Source organism: Myripristis murdjan, chromosome 15, assembly GCF_902150065.1.
Source record: "Myripristis murdjan chromosome 15, fMyrMur1.1, whole genome shotgun sequence".
Lineage (NCBI taxonomy): Eukaryota > Metazoa > Chordata > Actinopteri > Holocentriformes > Holocentridae > Myripristis > Myripristis murdjan.
Window position 1 is genome coordinate 19,136,424 of NC_043994.1, and position 21,273 is coordinate 19,157,696.

The window sequence follows — 21,273 nt, forward strand, 5'->3', positions numbered from 1 at the left end:
ATAAATATATATAATTTTTTGCTGTCCAGCAACAAAGCGCAGAGCTTCAAGTCAGAGCCCCTGGCTTTCAAGACTCTCTGCCTCCCCGCAGAGAGGGGGAGAGTTTTTGGGATGAAAAGAGATAACCTTTTTTTTTTCTTTTTTTGGGGAGAAGTGATGAATTGATGTGAATTCATTTTTTTTTTTTTGGATGCTCTCTTTCTCTCATCACAGCCTGGGTGGGGGTCGAGATGGAGGGGGTCCCGGGGGCCCTGGGGGTGCACGGTTAGGGGGCGGTCCCGGGGGTGAACGACCCACCGGAGGGGGAGCGCGGGAGGGCGGTGTGGCACGGGGGCCTCTGGATGGCGGTTTGGAGCTGGGGGCCGAGGAGGAGACAAGAGGTCGCTGTTCAGAGGGGGGAGGAGGAGAGGGGGTGTGGTGCGAGCGAGGAAGAGAGTGAGCTGGGATGGACTCTTCCTCCTTCACCCGGTTGAAGCGTATACAGCGACCCTGCAGGGCACACGGACATGGATAGAGTTTATGTTGTTGCTCCACACCGATCCACATTCATTTCAGTGCAACATATAGAGATTGAAATGCAGCGTCTTTCTGTGTCTGTGTGTTTTTGTGCAATCAGTGAGCTTCTAAGAGTCACCAGCCAAAGTGGCTTGCGTGAGTGTTTGCCCAGTTCTCCTCTGCTGACAGAGGCGAATGTGTTCTGGCCCCCAGAGGCGACACAGAGCTGCTTCTGTCTTCTGTCCACACCTGCACTACAATAGCTGTGATGTTAGCAAAGACAGGCACTGACAAAGTTATCACACACACTCATGGATAGATGCAGTCTGCTGCTCACCCACCTCCCCCCTCCTCCGTCCTATACTGTGTCTCAGCCTCTCTTGTTCTTTTCTTGACGCGGAACAGAAAGTGGTTTATGTCTCTTATGGGCTTCGCTTGTAGGAATGTAAAGGGTGATTTTAGAAACCCCACAATAGTTAACAGAGGCCCCTTAGCGTTTAACATAATTTACAAGTCGAGGAGAATGGAACGCTGCTCTTATTGTTCTTCTCTTCACCCTCTCTATTCCCTGCATTGCACCCTAATGCACACACACACACACACACACAGTCTGAAGGATGGAGGATAGGTCTCTGTGTCGTAGACCCTTGGTGGTCTGATTTCAACACCTTATTAAATGGAGAGGCCCTAAAGTCACACAGGGGCCATTAAGGGGGCCCCAGCAGCAGTAGCTTTGTGACTTAGGGGCTGTTTAGTGTGTGTGTGTGTGTGTGTGTGTGTGTGTCAGGGGGTGTGTAATTGATTGGGGCAGCCCAGTTGGGGGGGTGATGGCTTCGATCTTGTCAGTGGGCTGTGGTGAAAAGGCCAGTTTGTGAGCAGCAGAGGAGCAGCACCACACCAGAGAGAGCATATGGACACAATGAGAACACAATCTCATGAATATGACTGTTTGCGGGGTGTGTGCATGTGTGTGGTGTGTGTGTGTGTGTGTGAGACTGTAAGCTTCCACCAGAGCATATGGCCTGAATGAGACCTCAACCTCATGAATAACAGAAAGAGAGGGAGGAAAAGGGAGGAGGTTGTGGCAAGAGAGCCCTAAAAACATAAGAGAGAGGAGCTATTGAAAAGAGCAGGAAAGAGGGGATTCTTGCACTTTTTACGTATGAAAACTTATGCTATGAGCAGAGAAATTTGTTTGAGTGGATGTGTGGGGGTCAGCAACGGGTCACTTATGACGGTCAGTCTCCCCATGCGTCCCCGCGGCTGTAATGTCTGTCACAGCTTCACTCCTCTTCTCTCCCTCTTGGCAATTGTTTACTACTAACCCTCTACTCTTTTTTGGGAGAAAAACAGCCCCAAAGCACTTCAAGCATGTCTCTTTAACAATCTACTGACCAGTCCCCCCCCCATTTCTCTTGCTGAGCCCCAAGACCTTGCCTCTCCAAAGACACCAACAAAGCAGATAAACACTGTTCTTGTCTTCAGTTGCAGTATTTACAGAGAGGCGATGCATGCACACATTTGTCACCATTATAGTCAAGAAGAGGGGAGAAACATTGGTGAGAGAGAAGAGAGAGGGAGACGCACATCTGACCTGACAGCTCTGCCTGTCACCTCGCATGACATTACAGCGATCCACTCACATAGGAAAACGCTCACGCACGCTCACACAATTCAGCGCACAAACACCAATACACGCATGCACACATACACACTTGGCGCACAGTAATACACTTTGCAGACTGGAGATTCTCTGACAGATTCAGCGATCTGCTCCAAATACAAGCAACAATACTTAGACGGTATCAGGATAATGGGCCTGTTCCTGTCAGGACAGAAATGGAGCCAGAGATATGCAGCACTGCATGAAGCGCTGGGGAAAGAGATAGAGAGCGAGAGAAGAAGAGAGGAAGGAGGGGAGGCACTGTGCTCATTTGTTGTGTTTGTGTGTGTGTGTGTGTGGAGGGATGGTGGCCATCCTCTGGTCTGTGCTGTGCTGTGTGACAGGGCCATCAGTGCCATCAGCTCTGGGGACAAAAGAAGGGAATCTCTTCTGTCACAATATGGCTCATGGCCTTTCAACTCCCCATCTGTTTGCGCGACGCTCACTCAGGAGGGCTGACACACGCGTTACAGTGACACACACATTATACACACGCGTGCTAAGGTGCACCAACACACACACTAACACATGAAGTGCGCACAGAGAGTGTGGCAGAAACTGGCAGGCCGCTGATGGCCGTTTGCAGAGCCAGTGAAGTGGGAGTAATGTGGGGGAGAAGGCAGAGCGAGGCCCCCCCTCAGCTGCTGGTTAACAATCCAGACTGAGGAGTCTCATCCATGCTGATTATCGCTGTGCTTTTTGCCATCTTGTCAGACTTTTTGTAATCTGATTACGCTTTTTGTCATCCAGCTGCAGTGTTGTGCCTTTGCTGAGATTTTTGACATTGCAACTAGAAATTTCACTTTTGAACTTTCAGATCTCGACAGATCATTCAGCCCTCCACGATGAGAAATGATTGTCGTCTTTCATGTCTGATATGGCTGTTAGCGCCAATGCTGAGCAGCTATCTCCCTCGTAACAAAAGTCGTTTTTTTTCCGCTCACTTCCTTCCATGTGAGAAGGAGAGTTTTATTTTCCTCAGTTAATGACGCGTGAAGGGAGTTGTGGGGGTCATTGTTGAGTGGCTCTGTGAACCGCAGCCCCACTGAAAGTGGCTGACAAAGACTCGAAAAAGTTCTGTCCTCATGACAGAGATGAATCATCCTGCTGAGAATGAAGTCCCAAGATGCAGGGAAGAAGGGAAGACGCTGATAAGGTAATGTAAGCCCCACCTATGCTGACCTTTTTATAGAGGCTTGATATGGCACACACGTACACACACTTGCTCACACACAAGTAGCTCCACTGTTCCACAATAAAGTTGAATCATGCCATACAAAGAGCAAATCAATAAATTTTACTGTGATATGGCCTCAGCCATGAAAAGCGACAATGAAACCATTTACAACAGAGCAGATGTTTCACCATGACAACCAATATGATGATGAAAACATGTCTGGGGTGGCAGGCATAGACAGGACCAAGGTTAGATAACACTCACTCTTTCCCTTGCCTTAACACACACACACTTTGGTGACAATTACACAGCAATCTCATGACGTAGGATTCCTCAGGAGGCATATCAGGTCTAACACATGGAACAATCTTGTTGAAATCATAACTGTTTTTTTTTATTTTATTTTATTATGAACACTAGAGAGTAGTGAGAAACACAGAGCTTGGAGTCGGATAAATGATCCTGCGATGGAAAACCCGTCCAGTCATTCAAGACCCTAAGTTTCTCAAAGAAGTGTACAGTACCGCTTGTGTTTGAACAATGGCAGCTTTGACGGAGAGAGGGGTATCAGTAGCTCATTCACTCGGTGTGCATGTGTGTGCGTGTGTGTGCATGTGTGTCTGTGTGTGCAGCAGAGCGTTTGTGAACTGTTGCACTGAGAGTTTGCTGTACATTCTGTTCACGGGCACCTGCTGCATTTATGCAACATGACAGAAACTGAGTAAAACTCAAAACACTATGATGTTCCCAGGCAGACACAGAAAACACCTTCTCAAATGCTCTAACTTGCACCTTAAAAGCCTTTAGTTGGATGTTATCCACAGGGAGTTTCCAGTAATTGCACATGATTGCATGATTACTATAATGTATTTTTTTAATCAGTCATTGTGCCTATTTGGTAATCCAGTCGCCTCAGCAGTTTGAGGTGCACATAAAAATTGAAATTCTACTGCAGTCCAGTGTCAGTCTCACCTGGTCTCCAGGCTGCGGCCGCATCAGGGACACTTGGTCATAACCTCTCCTGAACAAAGCCCACAGGGCATCCAGCTTCCCCTGGGGGACACAGAAAGCAACGGTGAGGAGATTTCAATACTAAAACAATTCAATTCCTTCTTATGCATACATTCAACTTTTAAATAACAGTCAGGAATGAAAGACTGACCTTAATGGGTGTGTACCACCTCCTCTGTTGTGGTGGGCGGCGGGGTGGTTTGCGAGGCTTGGGCTCATAGGGCTCGAATTCCTGCTCTGGCATTTTCACCACTGCATTTTTAGGTTTGTCCAGCTTAGCACCTTCCTCAGTGGACCCCTTCTCTCCCCAGCGCACCTAGGACAGAAAAGGTATGAAACACACAGCCAAGAGCTACATTCTTGACAGTGTTAAGGTGTGTGTGTGTGTGTGTGTGTGTGTGTGTGTGTGTGTGTGTGTGTGTGTATGTGTGTACCTCCATGCGTTTGATGCCACCCACTCCTCTTCCTCCATAATATGAAGCATCCACTGTGGGCCACCTCTTCTTGGGCATCCCATCTTCATCATCTGACTCCTGTGAGTGACGGCAACAGCAATTACATTTGCATTCTCTCACACATGATTATTAATGATGACTAATAATAATGACGGGATACTGCACTGATCCTCATAGGTGCAATATGCTTTTTGCTTGCATTTTGCTTTCTGCAGGGATTCCAGAGCATTAGAGGGTTAGTGACTTACTGGCTCTGGAGGAGGAGGTGGTGGAGGTTCCTTGATAACCTGAAGAAAAAAAAACAGCAAAGAAAACAGTGAGGGAATCTTTCACAACCTCCAGAGGCAAAAATACTCTTGTCCAAATTGCAAACTTACCACGGTGCAGCAGAGAGGCCAGAACCACCACATCAGCAGCAGAGCCAGCAGCAGGAACAGCACCAGCAATGAGATCAGCACAATGGTGCCATCAAACTACAAACAGACAGAAAAAAAAAAAGAATTAAGTGAGATTAAACTGAAAAAACACAATAAAAGAGAAAAAGGTGAAGATTTTTTTGAGTGAAAAAGACAGATTAAGAGAAAGTACTCACAGTCCCCTCTGATGACAGAGAAAAACAGAGGAGACGTCAGAGAGGAAGAAGAGGAGGAGTGGGAGATGGCTAGACAACAAGGAAAATAAAAAGGAATTTGAAAGAAAATTTGAGATCAGTTCAAATCTAGCAAAGGAGAGAAGCAGAGAGATACACTGTAGATCCTAGATTATGAGTTTTCATTACAATGCATGTACTCACACATTCAGTAGTAGTGATGTGAACAGAGCTGGTGATGTAGGAGAGGCCTTCATTCATGCTCACCTGCAGGTAGATCACTCTGCAACACACACAAACTCGGTACATTGAATGTGCACATACATGCATTCACGTACACACACATGCACATACCAATGTTCGATAGCCATCAAGGTCCTGTTCAGCCCTCTGCAGAAGCATGCCCGAGGTATGTCAGATACTTTTCCTTGATCTAGTCTGTCTGTACTTGTTCCCATACAAATGCACACACACACACATACACATACACATGCAACACGTACACATACACACACACACCTCTGGAAGCCAAAATTTTTAAAGAGGTCAGGGAGCTCTCCACCCACAGAAGGAATCTCTTCTGTTTGGATCCAACCCAAAACTCTAATGTGGAAACCATAGACAGCTGAATGACTTCCTCTTGCCCAGTGTTCAGTTCTGCTATCTCCAGCTACGATTACACAGACACGGGGTAAGAGATATGAAATGAAATGCAACGGAAATGTATTTTTGTTGGTTTGGGAAGATGACAGGATAGCAATGTTGATGGAAGGACACCAGGGAGTTAGAAGTGGAGAAGAGGACGGCACAAAAGACGGACTGTTTATTCGATAGATTATTCGGCAAGATCTTAAGGAATATGCGCAAAAACAAAACGCTAACCAAAGGGGCGGGTGAGGGTGGAAATAGCAGACAGCTGGGTTGCTGTTATAGGTTCGGGGAGAGAATGGAGAAAGGGTTTTTGTGCTGTGCTTATGGTTTGGGGGGACAGAGACAAGGGGGGCATTGAGCTCTGGGTTTAGATTTGAGGAGGGGGGCGATTGGGGGAGGTCACTGCAGAGTGGGGGAGAAGGGTGAGCAGGGAGCAGGGCAGAGATAGAAGGAAACAGGAGGGGGGAAGATGGTAGGGAGGAGGGGTTTTCCTGTTCTACATCCCTTCAGCACTGTCCCTCCCTTCTGAGACCCCCTCCGATCCCTCTCTCCTTCACTTCCTCAAACACTGACACACTGTCCTCGCCTTTCTCCCCCATCTCCAGCGTCTCCATTCTGCTGTAGCTCATGTCATAACTCATGCTGACACTGACCTGGGAGGAGGAAATTGGCAGTACAGGTGGTACTCAACCCCCAACCACCCACCCCCCACGCCTACCCACCACCGCACCCCCATGCTTCCCCATCATATGGTCAGCCCTCCTTTCAGGCAGGCAGGAGGCATAGTGCTATCAGCTCCTTGGTGACAGAGACATCTCAGGCCCTATCAATCATCAATCTGCTCCCTATATATGTCTTTGCCCTGTGTTTGTGTATGTGTGCATGTGGGAGTGGGGTGTGGGGGGTTGCATCCGGAAGGTTCCCAGTCATCATGGATTTGCGTGACGGCAGCATCAATGACTTCATTACATGCGACAAGGCTCGGGTAGAGCAGGAGGTGAGTGAGGGTCTATGGGGATATGCGTTTTTTTTTTTCCGAGGGGAGGTGTTGCTGGGAGCTGGAGTCCCTTAGATCTCACGCGTGGACAAAACTACAAAGCAAAATACAGCGCGGCTGATGCTGCCAACTATAGGTGCGATTTCAGTTAGAAAATCCTAAATCTGAAGATCTCGACCACGGCAGCAAGTAGGATGACTTAGCTTTGTTTATGTGCAGATGCTCAGAGAACAAAATATCACGTATAAAATGGATAGCTCAAATCATGCAGTCAGATTGGTCATTAGCTGAGTTGTAATGGTATAACACCACTTTGTCTTCATTGCTCCGCCTAAGCAAAAACTCTTACAAACTGTAGAAACCTAACACTGATCAAACTAACACTGAGACAAAAACAACAACAAGTCTTAACAAAATGGCATTTGAGACTGTTTCATAAAGATAATTGTAAATTCATATTCAAAGTATCAGAAAACTGTGTGGCTACATCTGGTAGCAAAGAGCCTATTTTCCTCTAGAAATCATTATTCTTTAATTAAAATTATTATTTAAACGATTTGGATTGTAATGTGTTTATAATGTGTATTTCATCATATCTGGCAATTGTTTTTTATTTAAAAAAAAAAAGCAGTAACTCACTCCGTGCAGTGGTATATTGTGATTAGCTGTGATATAATCACAACAAACCACAGCGTGTTGTGAGTTGTTGCTTACAGGTGCACTACGCTGATTGCTGACTGTCAGCTGGAGTGCAGACTCTTTCAACTGAACTGACAAAAAAAAAAGTGTAATATGCATGTAATTTGATACTTGATTCTGTGGTTCTTATCATCGCCCTGACTCACTGATAAATTATGTGCTAATTCCACATTTTTTGAGTTGAGTGGAAAGGTTTTCACTTACATCAACCCTGGACAACTGTGCACAGTGTACCTTAAATATTAAATATAACAGAACACTAGGGAGATTTGCAGCTTTTCCTTGACAGGGCTAACCAAGACTTGTTTGTCATACCTCTGAATTTCCCCCAGAACAAAAACAGTTTCTCTCCGGTTTCATCTTGTTGCCTTAATAGACGGTTATTAAGCTAGAATATGTTGTCTTATCAAAAAACAGATCCATAAACCTTGAGTTATGGCCATATACTGCATATTTGGCCCTTGCCCTGTTTAGGCCTGTTGTGGAAAAGTGGCTATTGTCTACCACATACACCTGGCCAACAAGCGCAGCGCCAGTTTATTTCAATGTCGATCGCCACTTTAATGCAATACTGCACAGGACTCATCAGCCAGATGTTGGTCTCCTCTCAGGGCCCTTTAGTCATTCACAGCTGATTCGCTCCTTAGTAGCAGTCAGGGTGTTAGGTGCTGCTGACTTCGCTCTAATGGGCTGCTTCTGTTACATGGAGGGATGCCTCCTTCAGGCACCACTGCAATTTGTAATGATGCTCTCTGCTCTGCGCTGCTCCACTCTCCAGTCCAACCTGCTGCAAAGCCACAGAGGCAGCAGCTAACTCAGACACGTAGACAGACACAGTGCCAGATTTTTGCTGAATGGAGTAATAGATCACCGGATAATGTATTATTGATTTTATGTCCTTATGACACTAATTTTCTATCATTTTGTCAAAACCCTCCAAAATTAACAGTATACTACAATTCATATTCCATTTGCCACGTATGTTATGAGACATGTGTGAAATATAGCATGAGACAGAATCCTAAACACTCTTGCAGCCACAGTGTGAAAACAAAACTCCTCTTTCCCCATCTCTAGGAGAGGCAATGAGTAGTTTTCACTGGCAGACAAGACGAGCTCAAACCATGCCAGAAATCTGAGTGACAGCAACAAGACAGATGATGACTTGGAGGTGTCTGAGGCCGCCGGCTCGAGTGTATAATTATGCACAGCACTGCAGGCAGTAGGGACGGGGAGGCTGCTGGGCCTCAGCCCTCTCCAAGCCCAGCCCACAGCATCCCTCTGTCTGCCCTGCAACAAACTTCTACTCAGGATCACCCAGAGCAAAGCTTGAAACCCTTGGAGGAAACTTTTCACTGCCCTGCCGACTCCACTCACACTTTCTCTCTCCCAAAGTGTCAGACACAGATTGGAAAACGTCAAACCCACATGAAAGCACAAACATACATGCGCACACACACACACACGCAGAAGCTTGTGGAGGTCCTCTCCAGGAGGCTCTCATTAAGTCGTGTTCCTGGGCTCTCCTCCTGTTGTCCCCTTGTGATTGGTGTCTGGATTCGTTAGCTGTGACAAACACTGATTGATCACAGACACTCAATGACTTTGGCCCTAATTTGTTCAAGGACAGCAATCTTCTGTCTTGACACCAAACTTGTGTGCAGCTGGTGAAGACTGCGCTCAGAGTGTTACAGCTGTACATGGAGAGTTGGGTGGGTGTCTTAAGGGAGCCAAACTCCATGCAGCCAAACTTCAGCAGCAGTAGCGGCAACAATTAAAACACACTGTGGGAATGAAAACCTGGAAGGAGCCAAAAGAGACATGGAGCTTACCTCCCCACTTCCTCTATGACAGGGGCGGGACAGAGCAGGAACGTATCCTCTATTCCAACTGGCCTCTCATCTGCACAGGGGAAAACAGATTTTACGGAGTAGAAATTTAGAGCTCCACTGCCTGAACAACTGCCACATTGTTCTTTCATGCACACGTCAAGCAAGTCCCCAAAGATACATCTCATATAGGACAGTGAGGGCTATTGTGAGGCACATGATTGCCAGAACTAATCTAGAACTGCTTTCAAATGGTGAATTTTAATTCAACATGTACATCCAGAAGAAAATGCATTCTAAACTGACTAAATTCTGGCAATATCCTACAGTACATAAAATTATAGGTTCATTACATCTCAACAGCTAATTTAATAAATATATTTGGTAACTGAAACTATTAACTCTGATATTACATCCTGTGAATACAATCTAAGACAGAATAAAATCTTTGTTCCACAGAATCCCTGGTAGACCCATCAGTCAGTCAGTGCTCTGTACGATCAATAAGAAGACACATTTGTTTGTGTTGGGTTTCAGGTTGCCTAAGTGTTTGTCATGACCTTATATCAGTGAAAACTTTGTTTGACCATCCTTTTATTGCCATGAATCAAGATGATGTAAGTTCCATAAATTGCACAACTGATCCTTTCGTCAGGCAAAGTTGAGACAGATGAAAGTATTTAGGAAAAATTGCAAAATACAGTTTGGGAAGAACTTTCATCAACACTCGCTAAAATCATTTGGATATGAAAGCCTTCCACTGTAAAAGCTCCAGACTTAATTGTTTTCTCTTTGAAAGTCACAGCCTTTGATGTTTACTTTGATATTAATGATTCTTGTTTCCCTGAAAATCTGTGCAAAAAGTGACCTGCTACCAACTCACATTCTTGTGAGTGTGTATGTGGATGGATGTGTTTGCAGAACTCACCTAGAGTGTACGAATCATTGAGTTTGAAGCTGCAGAGGACCTGGTCAGTGTTTCTGGCATGGCGAAATCCATTTCCTCTCACCACCACTTGGAAACTCTCTGAGAGAGGAATGAAAGATATGAAGACATTAATGATGATAACACCCAGTCTGCATAAAAACTTAAAAACTCATCGGCTTGTTAACACTGGACACTTTACTTTCTTAAACAGGAAAAGAAGAAGTAAAAAGTGAAAGACCAAAGCTTGTCTCCTATTAGAAAACCATTTGGGTATGAAGTAGAAGGGATTTTTAGGTATGTGACAGCCATGCTAATTCTCTCATGTGCTCAACTGAAGCAGTTGAAATGTGTGTATGCCTCATTAGTGCTTGTTTATATGTGTGTTTGCGCGTATCTGTGTGGAAGGGTCATAATATGCTCCACTGGTGCTAATGCTAGAAGTGCCGCTATTCACAAATATCTCTGTCTGTGCTATAGCCAGAAGCTGTGCGTGTGTGTGTGTGTGTGTGTGTGTGTGTGTGTGTGTGTGTGTGTGTGCTTGTGTGTCTGTCTTTGACCTTTCGTTTCCCCTGGGCACTGTTAAAGCACTCTGATGGAGGCTTGCCAGCATATGCTAGAGTGTGTATGTGGCTGCTAACCAGCATATGTTAGAGAGTGGGGAAAAAACACTTGGTTAAAAACATGCCTGCAGGGCTGACAACAGCACACAGAGCAAAGTAGGTCTGACCTTACCTATGGCACCACGGCATGGCATCAGCCCATGCATGTATGTGTGTGTGTGTGTGTGTGTGTGTGTGACTGTGAATGGATGAACACTTACTTGTGAAATGTGTATAGTGCATGTGTGTCATTTTTCTGAGGGGCACATCTTTGTGTTTGTGTGGTTATACAGTATGTGCATGTGTATGTGTGTGTGGGTATCTATGCTTGTGTGTGTGTGTGTGTGTGGTCTTTGGCTGTGCACTGAGGCTTCCTCTAGCATTATCTTGGCTAATAGAAGTGAACACTCACCACACCTTTAACATTTAAAGCTCCAGCGTGAAGATCACTGGATAAAAACATCACTGGGTGTGGGTGTATATGTGACAGCACTTCCAAAAAGGTCAAGGAACATAATCATGATTTCTGACCAGCTTCTATGAAAAATAATAATAATAATAATAATAATAATAATAATAATAATAATAAAAATGCACACACAGAGGCAGAGTTTACTGAAAAAAGTAATACAAAAATGTAATTAAATGTAAATATTTTAATAATGTTAATAATATTTAAATATATTTATTTAATATGTATGCACAGAAGTGTTAAGGCACATGTATGTGCACTGAGAGAACTGTACACCTTCACAGATGTAGATGATGTGCAGAGATGTGCAGATGGAGTGAAAATGTACAAGACAGATGTAAGAGGAACACTGAACATACTATACATATTCAGCAATTCACTACTGAAGTCATATGACCTATGCAAGCAAGGCTGCACAGATTTCACCCAGAACACAATACTAACTGGCCATGTATAGTCCACCTTGAACAACTCTGTATGTGTGTACGTGTTTGTGCACGTTTGTTTAAAGAAGTTCAGTGACTTGCGACTTGTCAGTAGTGCTCTTGTCATTTTCTACCGCCAGACTCATCTTCTACATGCATGCTCATCCATGCACGCTCGTACCTCGCACACACACACACACACACACACACACACAAACATCACCAAATTAACACCACTTCTCTGATTACAGACAACTACTTACCAAAGTTTTCTATAAAAATACGCAACAAACAGCAGAATGAAATACTACTACAAATAGATGCAAAACAAAGTAATTTGAGCTGTGCTAATTTGTGTGTTTAAATTCATGCCCAATTATATGGTATCATCATATGAATAAAGCACTGGTTTGCAGCCATGGCAACATGCAACTTAATTAGACGTCTTAACACTAATTATTCTTCATGCTTGGTGCCGTGGCTGCTGTAGCAGTCATGTCTCCTTTGTACAGCATTACCATCAAATAGCATGAGTTCTGACAGTGAGTGCACTGCATGCCAGTGCCCACACACATCACACACAGGGAGCAACTGAAAACTGTAATTGGCAGATACTGCCTTAATTATGAGATGAGTTATGGGCCTACCGTTGTTAGATACAAAATGTGATCCATTTGCATCATTTTTCAGCCAGCTGCTGTGTTACATTGCATACTGTTTGCTTCCATTTACCATAAGAGATATCAGGTCAGTATCCTCTAATCTATTTTATATTTCTAAGTCTTTTAATTTAATCTTTCTGATCTAATCATAACAACATGTGATCGCTACTGCTTTAAAAAAAGTAGAAAAAACAAATCTCGGCATCATAAACACACACACGCACACACACACACACACACACACACACACACACACACACACACACACACACACACACACACAAACACTTGATGGGCTGAAAGGTCAGTGCTGTCAAACACATGGTGGGCAGGGACTGGTGGTGCCCTGCTGACATGAACAACACATATGGAGCTGCCCTCTCTTCCTTGCTCTCTGCTGCTGCTGTGGCCACTTGTCCATTTACATCTACACCTGCGAGTTTGACAAGGACCGTGTTTATGTGAACGTGTGAGTTTGTGAATGTGCACGTGTTTGCTTACATGTGCATGCGTGTGTGTATGAGCAAACACTTTCATGTGTGGAGAAAAGGGGGGTATGGCTTGTCCGAACAGAGCCTCTTCAATCATGTTAGTGCGACGGGACAGTGAGGGGAGGGGCGAGGAGGAAGGGACAGCGGCAAGGAAAGGGTCAGACGTTAATGAAAGCAGCAATCTCTGCTGTCATATTAGATATAAGGCCTGACTCTCACTGCCCATTGAGTGTGTGTGCGTGTGTGTGTGTGTGTGTGGAACCAGTGCTGTCATGTCTGATAGCGAGGCCCAACATTCACTGTCCAGTCTGATGGCCTGTTTGCAGGCAGCTCGGTCTGGTCACTTCACATCAGTGTGAGGGACATGTGTGCATTTGTGCTTGTGTGTGTGGGTCCTGACTGTCTGTGGTTGAGACTGTTTGTGTATGTGTGTGTGTGTGTGTGTTGTTAAGTGTATGTCTGACCACATGGCAGGCAGCGAAAGGGAGGTCCTGGCTTATTCCTGAAGCAACTGTCACATTACCTATGCAAAATGTCTACACCTATGCAAATCCGTCAGGATGGATGGTTAGAGTAGATGGCTACACTTGAGCCTCTAGGCCTCTGGTAGGCTTGTGTGTGAAGGATGCAACTTTCAGTAATTTGCCGAATATACAGTATGATGCCATTCATAATGACATATATGCATATGATGATCTGCATTGTATTCATAATCAAGGCAAAGGCAACATTCCCTGTAATTAAAGTTGAGCACCACACAGTCTTTTCTCTTCATTAATTAGGCCAAAATCAAGCCCTCTTAATGCAAGTCCCTGGAAAAGGTCCCTTGATTTCTTAGTTCACTGACCATTAGACTCCTCATCAATCGAACAGCAAATGGGGCTGTTGGAGGACATTTGGGCACATGTCTACTGACACACGAGACAAAGACCTTAATTATCATGAGGACAACTGTGATTCTTAATAACTCATACTCATATTCTTTTAGGGTTCATATTTTGTTTTTGCTTGCTGACTCTTTCCTTTCCTTTCCTTTCCTTTCCTTTCCTTTCCTTTCCTTTCCTTTCCTTTCCTTTCCTTTCCTTTCTCATAGCATCATCCTTTCCCCTCCTTCATATTTGATAATGGAGGCTATTCTCCACCGGTTGTCGTGGTAGCAGGGCTGCAAATGCACTCATTCTTAAGTGAGTCCTTATAAGGTCATGTCAAGGCTCATCCATTCTGCTGGCTACACATAAAGAATCTCTCTCTCTCTCTCGCTCGCTCTCCTGCTCTCTCCCATTCTGTTTTAGCTCCTAAAACTGCTGTCCAAGGACAGGAGAACTAGACAACACAGGAAGAGAGAGGAAGAGGGTGGGGTTGAGAGGGCCAGAATGGCTATTTAACATATAGGATGTGGCAAACTAGGCCAGGGAGGCAGCCATGCTGAAAGATTCATGGCTAATTCCTCTGACCAACACCCCTTCGCCTCCCTCCCTCCCCTTCACACACATGCTGGGCTGAAGCGGCTATGCTAATTTCCCCCGGCCGTGAATGACAATACGCTCTCTGTCACTCTGCGGTCATCAGCATCAGCGCGATCACTCAACCTCGTTTTCCACTCCAGAGGCTTTAGATGTCTGTCATCTGACACAATCACACAGATTGTCCAGTATCTTAACAATGAGCACAGGTCCTGGTTCCTCACACCTCTTACCTCCTGCACACACACTGGACGGCTCTGCTGCCAGGATCTCGATGCACGACTTCTTGATTATCTACAATCAGTTAGAAGAAGAGATGATGGGAGTAGGAGTGGTGCAGCAAACCATTAGAGTCAAAACATAATTCAATTGTATAATCTGATTTTGTGTGTGCACAAATGAGCGTCTGCGTGTGTGTGTATATGTGTGTCATACCGAATCGATGATTCCCCTGAGAGCCTGGAAGCCTCCCCATACAGGAAACACATGCTCCATGGTGTCTGCTATAGTAGCCAGCTAGGAAAACATAAAATAAACATAGAGAGCTCTTCAGATTTGTACTTTGTGTTTGTTTGTGGCATTTTCAGTGTGCTAACCTGAATCCTACCTGGGTCTGGTTGAATTCTTTGACCCCCACACAGTAAACAATGGCTCCCATAGACCTGGCCCTCTCTGCCTGTAAGAAAAGAACAAATAAACAAAAATGCAGTGTGCATTGATCATAAAACTCCCAACAAATCAGTTAAGTTGAGAATGCATGTGTACACCCTACCTCTCGCTGAGCTGTGTCAAACTGCCACTCATTCAGTTCTCCATCAGTCAAAGCAATGATAACACTGGCTGTCCCTTTAGAAAACACAGGAGTTTCATGTTTACTGAAGCCATGTAGTGAATGTAGTGTAATGAACAGCATAGGCTACCACATAGTGCTTACCATGGTTTTCTTGATAAATCTGAATGTTAGCCTGCAATTGCAAAAGGGACATTGTATTAATCAAGATCCCACACTGAATAAAAATAAAAGTTGGTTTCAGATTTTACAAGGAGCTTCAGCTTTACCATCTCCAAGCCTAAGTTCATAAATGTGTCTCCTCCAGGGATGACTCTCCTCAGAGCTCTCAGGCCTCCAGTAATGGCCTCTCTGTGGAGTAGAGGAAACATAGACCAATGAAAAACACTGGGAGAAGGGTGATGGACAGAGTATTAGCAGGCATCGAGATTAAGTGAAAAAAAAATATGGATAAAGAGGGGTAGGGAGATGCAGAGTGGTTGGTGAAGTACTATCCAATGCTACCAACATTATGCTGACAAAGCCTTTCAACGAAAATCTGGGTATAGTTTGAATGCAAACTTTTGAAAAAAAAAAAAAAAAATCTGCTTAGAAATTCTATGTCTGCAAATCATAAATCAGACTATATCTGTGTGCTACCTGTTCTCCGTCAGTTTCATGATGGTGTTTCCTCGTGTGGAGAACACTATGAAGGACATCCGCAGCATGGGGCTGGGAACATAAAATTGTCTCAGGTCAGTACATAGGAAAGATCACAGTTTGTATAGCTTCTTCACATTGTTCATAGACTTGAATGATCCCATAGTGATCCAGCCAGTACCTGATGAACTTCTCCGCCAGCTGCTCCACAAAGGAGTAAATCTCTATCCAGTGGTTCTTCACACTTCCAGATCTAACAGACAAAAATGACACATCATTATGAGGATGACAGTGATGCTGCCAGGGATGGCAATCGAACTGAATGGAACAGATGGAATCAAACAGAATATTAATGGAACAGTTCACACAAACTACAAAAAGATATTAATTTTCTAATTAGTTCTTGTTGGGGGTGGATAGATACAGTTTGGCAGGAAATATTTCCCAATGAAATTCTGAGGACGGTGGATAATGTTGGCTATCTGTGTCATTGTTTTTTTTTTGTTGTTGTTTTTTTGTTTTTTTGGACAGAACTGTTGCTGTTGAATTTTGGAGTGGACAGGGAAGATTGTGTCAGACTGGAAAACTCACCAAATTACTTAAAAATTCTGTGGATGGAGAGGTCACCCTCGGGCTAAATCGGGATTTTTTTTTGTTTGTTTGTTTTTGGGTGACTTGTCCCTTTAAGTGCCAAAACAGACGGACCTTATCCCCAACACATTCATGTAATAACAGCAGGCATTCCTCTGGCCACCGAGACACATTCCACTGTCCTGGAGCTGGAGTGTAACCTGTCAGCAGTGCGAGATGCTGCTTAGCCTGCAACATGCTGTTGCATACATTATAATGGGCCTGTCTCCTTAATGAAGGCCAGTCCCATGGGGCTGCTAATGGGGGCTAATTGCTGCTGGGCCAGAGGGTTGAGGTTAGACAGGGACAGATGTAGCAGTCTGCCTCTAGCAGGGACCATGTAGCAGGCAGCTGGGCCTATGTGCTAGTCTATGTGTGAGTGTGAGCGTGCATGAATGTGTGAGGGGGAACAGATGGTCCCAGTGAGTACAGCCAGTCTAACAACAGGTTGGGGGTCCACAGACAGAAAAGGCTGTGACATGAACAACAGAAGGGCACAGAAGTAACACTCTGCAGGAGGTAAGTGTGAGTGTGTGTGCACGCGCTTGTGTGTGTTGTTGGAGGATGCAATGACATCAAATAGCAGAGCTACACAGGGCTAAAACTCAGCAAGGGGCAAGGGTGTGTGTGTGTGTGTGTGTGTGTGTGTGTGTGTGTGTGTGTGTGAGAGAGAGAGAGAGAGAGAGAGAGAGAGAGAGAGAGAGAGAGGGTCATAAACAGAGAGAAAGTCTGGCCTGGCTTAGCCCATAGATACATGGAGGCTTTTTTGTAACCACCCATTTAACAAGTCATGATTAGAGTCTTGCTTCCTGCTCCACTTATCCATTTCCCTTAACGACCTGATGGCATGGCATAAGAGCCCTCTTGCACAGTTTACAGAAGGAAGATGAGCCTCTCAGTATTTTCTCATATATGTACTCAAGAAATCAAAACACCAACCTGCTTTACTCCAGAGTTTACCAGCAATTCAAGTTAGTGATGTTTCAAGGCTTTACACCATTTAAAAATGTTCAAAGTAAATAAATTCTTAAAACATTTAGCTGTCTCATTCTATAAGTGTTAATCAATTTGAGAATGAAAAACAAAAGTCTCCAATGTGGTGGGCTACCTTTAAATTTATTTATGAGGAATTGACTTAAATAGCATTATTAACCTGGGAAAGTTTCACTGATGCATCACAGCAGTCTTATGCATCAAATAAATCTTAGTATCAAGTTGTAACTATTTAACACATTTCATCTTAAGAAATCTAAATATGTTGGGCTGTCATTCTTTTGCTTGGTTAGTGAATATTTGTATTCCAAAAAAAGTTCTTTGCAACCACAAGTGCAATACTAATGTGCAGATGCAATATAACTGTGTATGTCATGTCTTCATGATGCAGCACTTAACATTGCCATTCACAGTGAATGGATCAAACCAGTTCACCTAAATGACATGGAAGTGTGATCCTCCTTTCCAGGCTGTTCTGTTCTTTATGGCTGGGTCATGTATGCTCACCTCCAAAGTACTTAGATCACTGAAGAAACATCATCGCTACTCAGAGCCTAGCCATAAAACACAACACCTATTATTCTATTTGCGGGCTACCAGATAGAGAGGAAAAATGTAGCCTGGTATTTGGTGTGGGTCAGACATGGAGTGTAGGAATGCAGGGAGCTGATGGTGCTTGCGTTTTTCTGCTGTTTCTTCTGTGTCTGCTGAGACGCTTCCAGAAGAGCAAACACTCAATTCTCCTCTCAGCATGCCTCATAGCCTTCTGGCTAATAGATGTCTGCAGGGCTGAAGCCAAACATGTGAGTTGGACAAAATGCTTAAGAAGTGAGAACTGGATTTAGATTTCCAGGGACATTTCTCATGTCACTGCCCCATATATGTGGAGAAGCCCACACCTCTATTACACAGAAAAATTTCTTTGGTCTACATGATTTGGCATGTAATTGCAAAAGTCAATTGTTAACAAACTATTTACAGCAACAAAGCCAAAAGAGAGCTCAATTTGTGTCATAACTCAGTACTCTCTCACTGAGGGATTAGTTTCGGTCACAGCGTGGCATTTAAAGTCTGAAAAGCCCAACAAGTTGATGCAGTGTTGGGAGAAAGAGCAGTAGCTTCCTGCAGGCCTGCTGAAGCATGCAGGTCCAGACAGTCAGACAAACAGAAGCGTACCGGAGGCTTGGCCATGCATGTCATGCCGCACTCCCCAGGCTGCTCCTAAACTTTTTGAAGCAAAGGGTAAAGAGGGAAGAGTGGCTGACAGATGTTGGCATGGACAACCTAAAGATCATCTAACATGAGTGAACCTGAAATGTCACTCACTGTGTCCATCTCAGCACTCAGAAGTGGTGAGTATAAGAAGTGAATCCTTAGTCTATAGTGTTTACCGAAGTCTCAAAAAAGAGACACAAATGCCACAGTGTCTAGCTGCTAAAACACATGAGAAACAAAATCACCGTACTCACACATTCTTTTGATAATGCAATCTATAATTTTGGTATTATGACTTATGTTTCTTGTACACATATGGGAAAGATATTCAGCAGGATACCTTGCTGTGTTTGTACAGACTATCAACATATCTACTGCTCTCAAAATGTCTCTCTCTGCTCACTTCACATGTTTTGACATGTCTGGCTGTTATGTGTCCATGTGCATAATCTCACCTTTCTGTTCCAGCCAAGATATGACAAAAATGTCAATTATAATGTGTGGGCAGCTATAAAAAGCCACACTGCCAGTAACTGCAGAGAGATTGCGCACAGTGAGGCTGTGGTCACCAGTCAAGGTAACATGCCTCCCTCCTCTCCCAAAAAAAGGTGCTGAAAACAACCTGAGGGATGATGTAGCCTAAAAAAATCAAAATGACTGTCAGATTTGCTGGAGCAGAAGGGTGGCTGGGTGATTTAATCATCCTTTCTACTGATGATTTACATTCAAGCCCTGAGGTGGCAAGCAGCCACCCTGCTGAAGTGCCCTCCAGCAAGCCACTGAACCCTGCCAACTCCAGAGATGCTGTCCCGTATCTGACGCTGACCTCTGACCTCCCTGTGGAGGTGGGCAAGTGTAAAAGAAATGTAGTTAAATTTATCACGAGACACAATTTACTATGTCTGCATTTTGCTATAGGGTCATTCTGTTTAACTTTGACAGTCCAGTGCTGATATTCAACCTATGATCAAGAGACTATTGAGGTAAAAGGTTAGGGTCAGAAATATGTCACGTTAGGTTATGTCGCATTGTCCAAAGCTGCACCAGGAAAGCAACACTCAAGTAGAACATAGTTTTTGTCTTTTTGTTTGTTTGTTTGTTTGTTTTAGTATTAAAATAAACTATCCGAATCATCTGTTACCCCTTCTAACCTGCCTGCTGGACATCAATAAGGGAAAAACCATATTCCCACTTATCCCATGCCAGTCCAGGACAGACAGCTCAAGGCGGACAAGCGGGTAGGAAGAGTGTGTGAACACTCCACTGCATTGGGGCAGCTGCTGCAGCTGTGTCCGCAGGCGTCATCGGCCTGAAACTCAATCCATCCTGCTTGCCCTGCCCACATCCCGTGGGGAAGGCTCTGTTTGCCTCACGACTTTGAACCGGTCGAAAAGAATAACATGTTCTAATGTCCAAAACAGCTTCCAAATTCCAATGCAATGCCAAATACCTGAAAGAAAGACACTTTTATAACTTCCGGCGCAGAAATTAGGTTTTTATACGTGTTTTCAATGTGTAGTGATTCCATAAATCAACAACTTCTTTGATAGGATCTTATAAAAGCGATGGAATTGTAAAAGGTTAGCCTTTGGTCTTGAAAATCTCACACATCTACTTTTCACTACCACAACAAGGACGTGAAGAGGGATGCGCTCCGCGTTTCCAAACAACTGGGTGGTTGCATGGCAATGCGCAGCGATGAGAAAGTAACAAAGTCATAAATAATATAGGACACTCACTTGTCCAGGACAAAATAGAGGTCGAAGGCACCCTGACAGGACCTCTCCTCCTCCTCCTGTTGCTCTCCCTGCAGCTCTCCTTTCACCGAGGCATCGAGGATGAAAAATCCCAGCAAAGCCAAGGCGAGAAACATGCGAGTCTGTGTCCTCGCCATCTTTCCCGGTTATGTTGACTAACTCCAACACTGTGACAACTGAAAATCTTCACATTTTCTCTCTATCCGCTGTTAGTAAACCGTCCGTGTGTGAATATCGCACCGTTTCTGTGTGTTCTGTCCTGTTGAAGTGTGTGCATTCAGTGTAATGGAGCCCTATTCGGTTGAAGCCGGGCTCTCCTAGTCTTCTCTTTCAGCTGGGGAAAAAAAGAGCTGGATTGAAACGGGACAGGATGAAGGAGCGACACCCAAGGAGGAGATGCGATATTCCACTTTCCGGCAGAAACCATGAACCCATAGCCTAAACCCAGCAGAATAATGGGCTGTTTCAGCGTTGGGTGCTGATGTGTTTGAGAGGTGATTAATAAAATGACATTACCGCATTTCGAGTATCTTTAATACTTTGGCGTAACATCAAGACTGCGTTGTGACTTTGCTAAACAAACAAACAAACAAACAAACAAACAAACAAACAAACAAACAAACAAACAAAACAGTCATATTGA

The 21,273-nt window shown here is 44.4% G+C and overlaps 1 protein-coding gene across 1 annotated transcript; it reads right to left on the bottom strand.

The window, feature by feature from the left end:
* Positions 1-188: 188 nt before the first annotated feature.
* antxr1d (ANTXR cell adhesion molecule 1d) lies at positions 189-20,972 on the bottom strand. Its single transcript, XM_030069989.1, has 18 exons — positions 20,613-20,972; positions 16,217-16,288; positions 16,036-16,107; positions 15,666-15,747; positions 15,541-15,571; positions 15,379-15,452; positions 15,214-15,282; positions 15,042-15,122; positions 14,840-14,900; positions 10,495-10,593; positions 9,570-9,639; positions 5,595-5,673; positions 5,179-5,274; positions 5,050-5,088; positions 4,781-4,879; positions 4,498-4,662; positions 4,308-4,388; positions 189-489 (listed from the first exon to the last, which is right to left on the bottom strand). Exons 1-18 carry the CDS (start codon positions 20,765-20,767, stop codon positions 208-210), a joined length of 1,707 nt encoding a protein of 568 aa, XP_029925849.1. The 5' UTR covers positions 20,768-20,972; the 3' UTR covers positions 189-207.
* Positions 20,973-21,273: the final 301 nt, after the last annotated feature.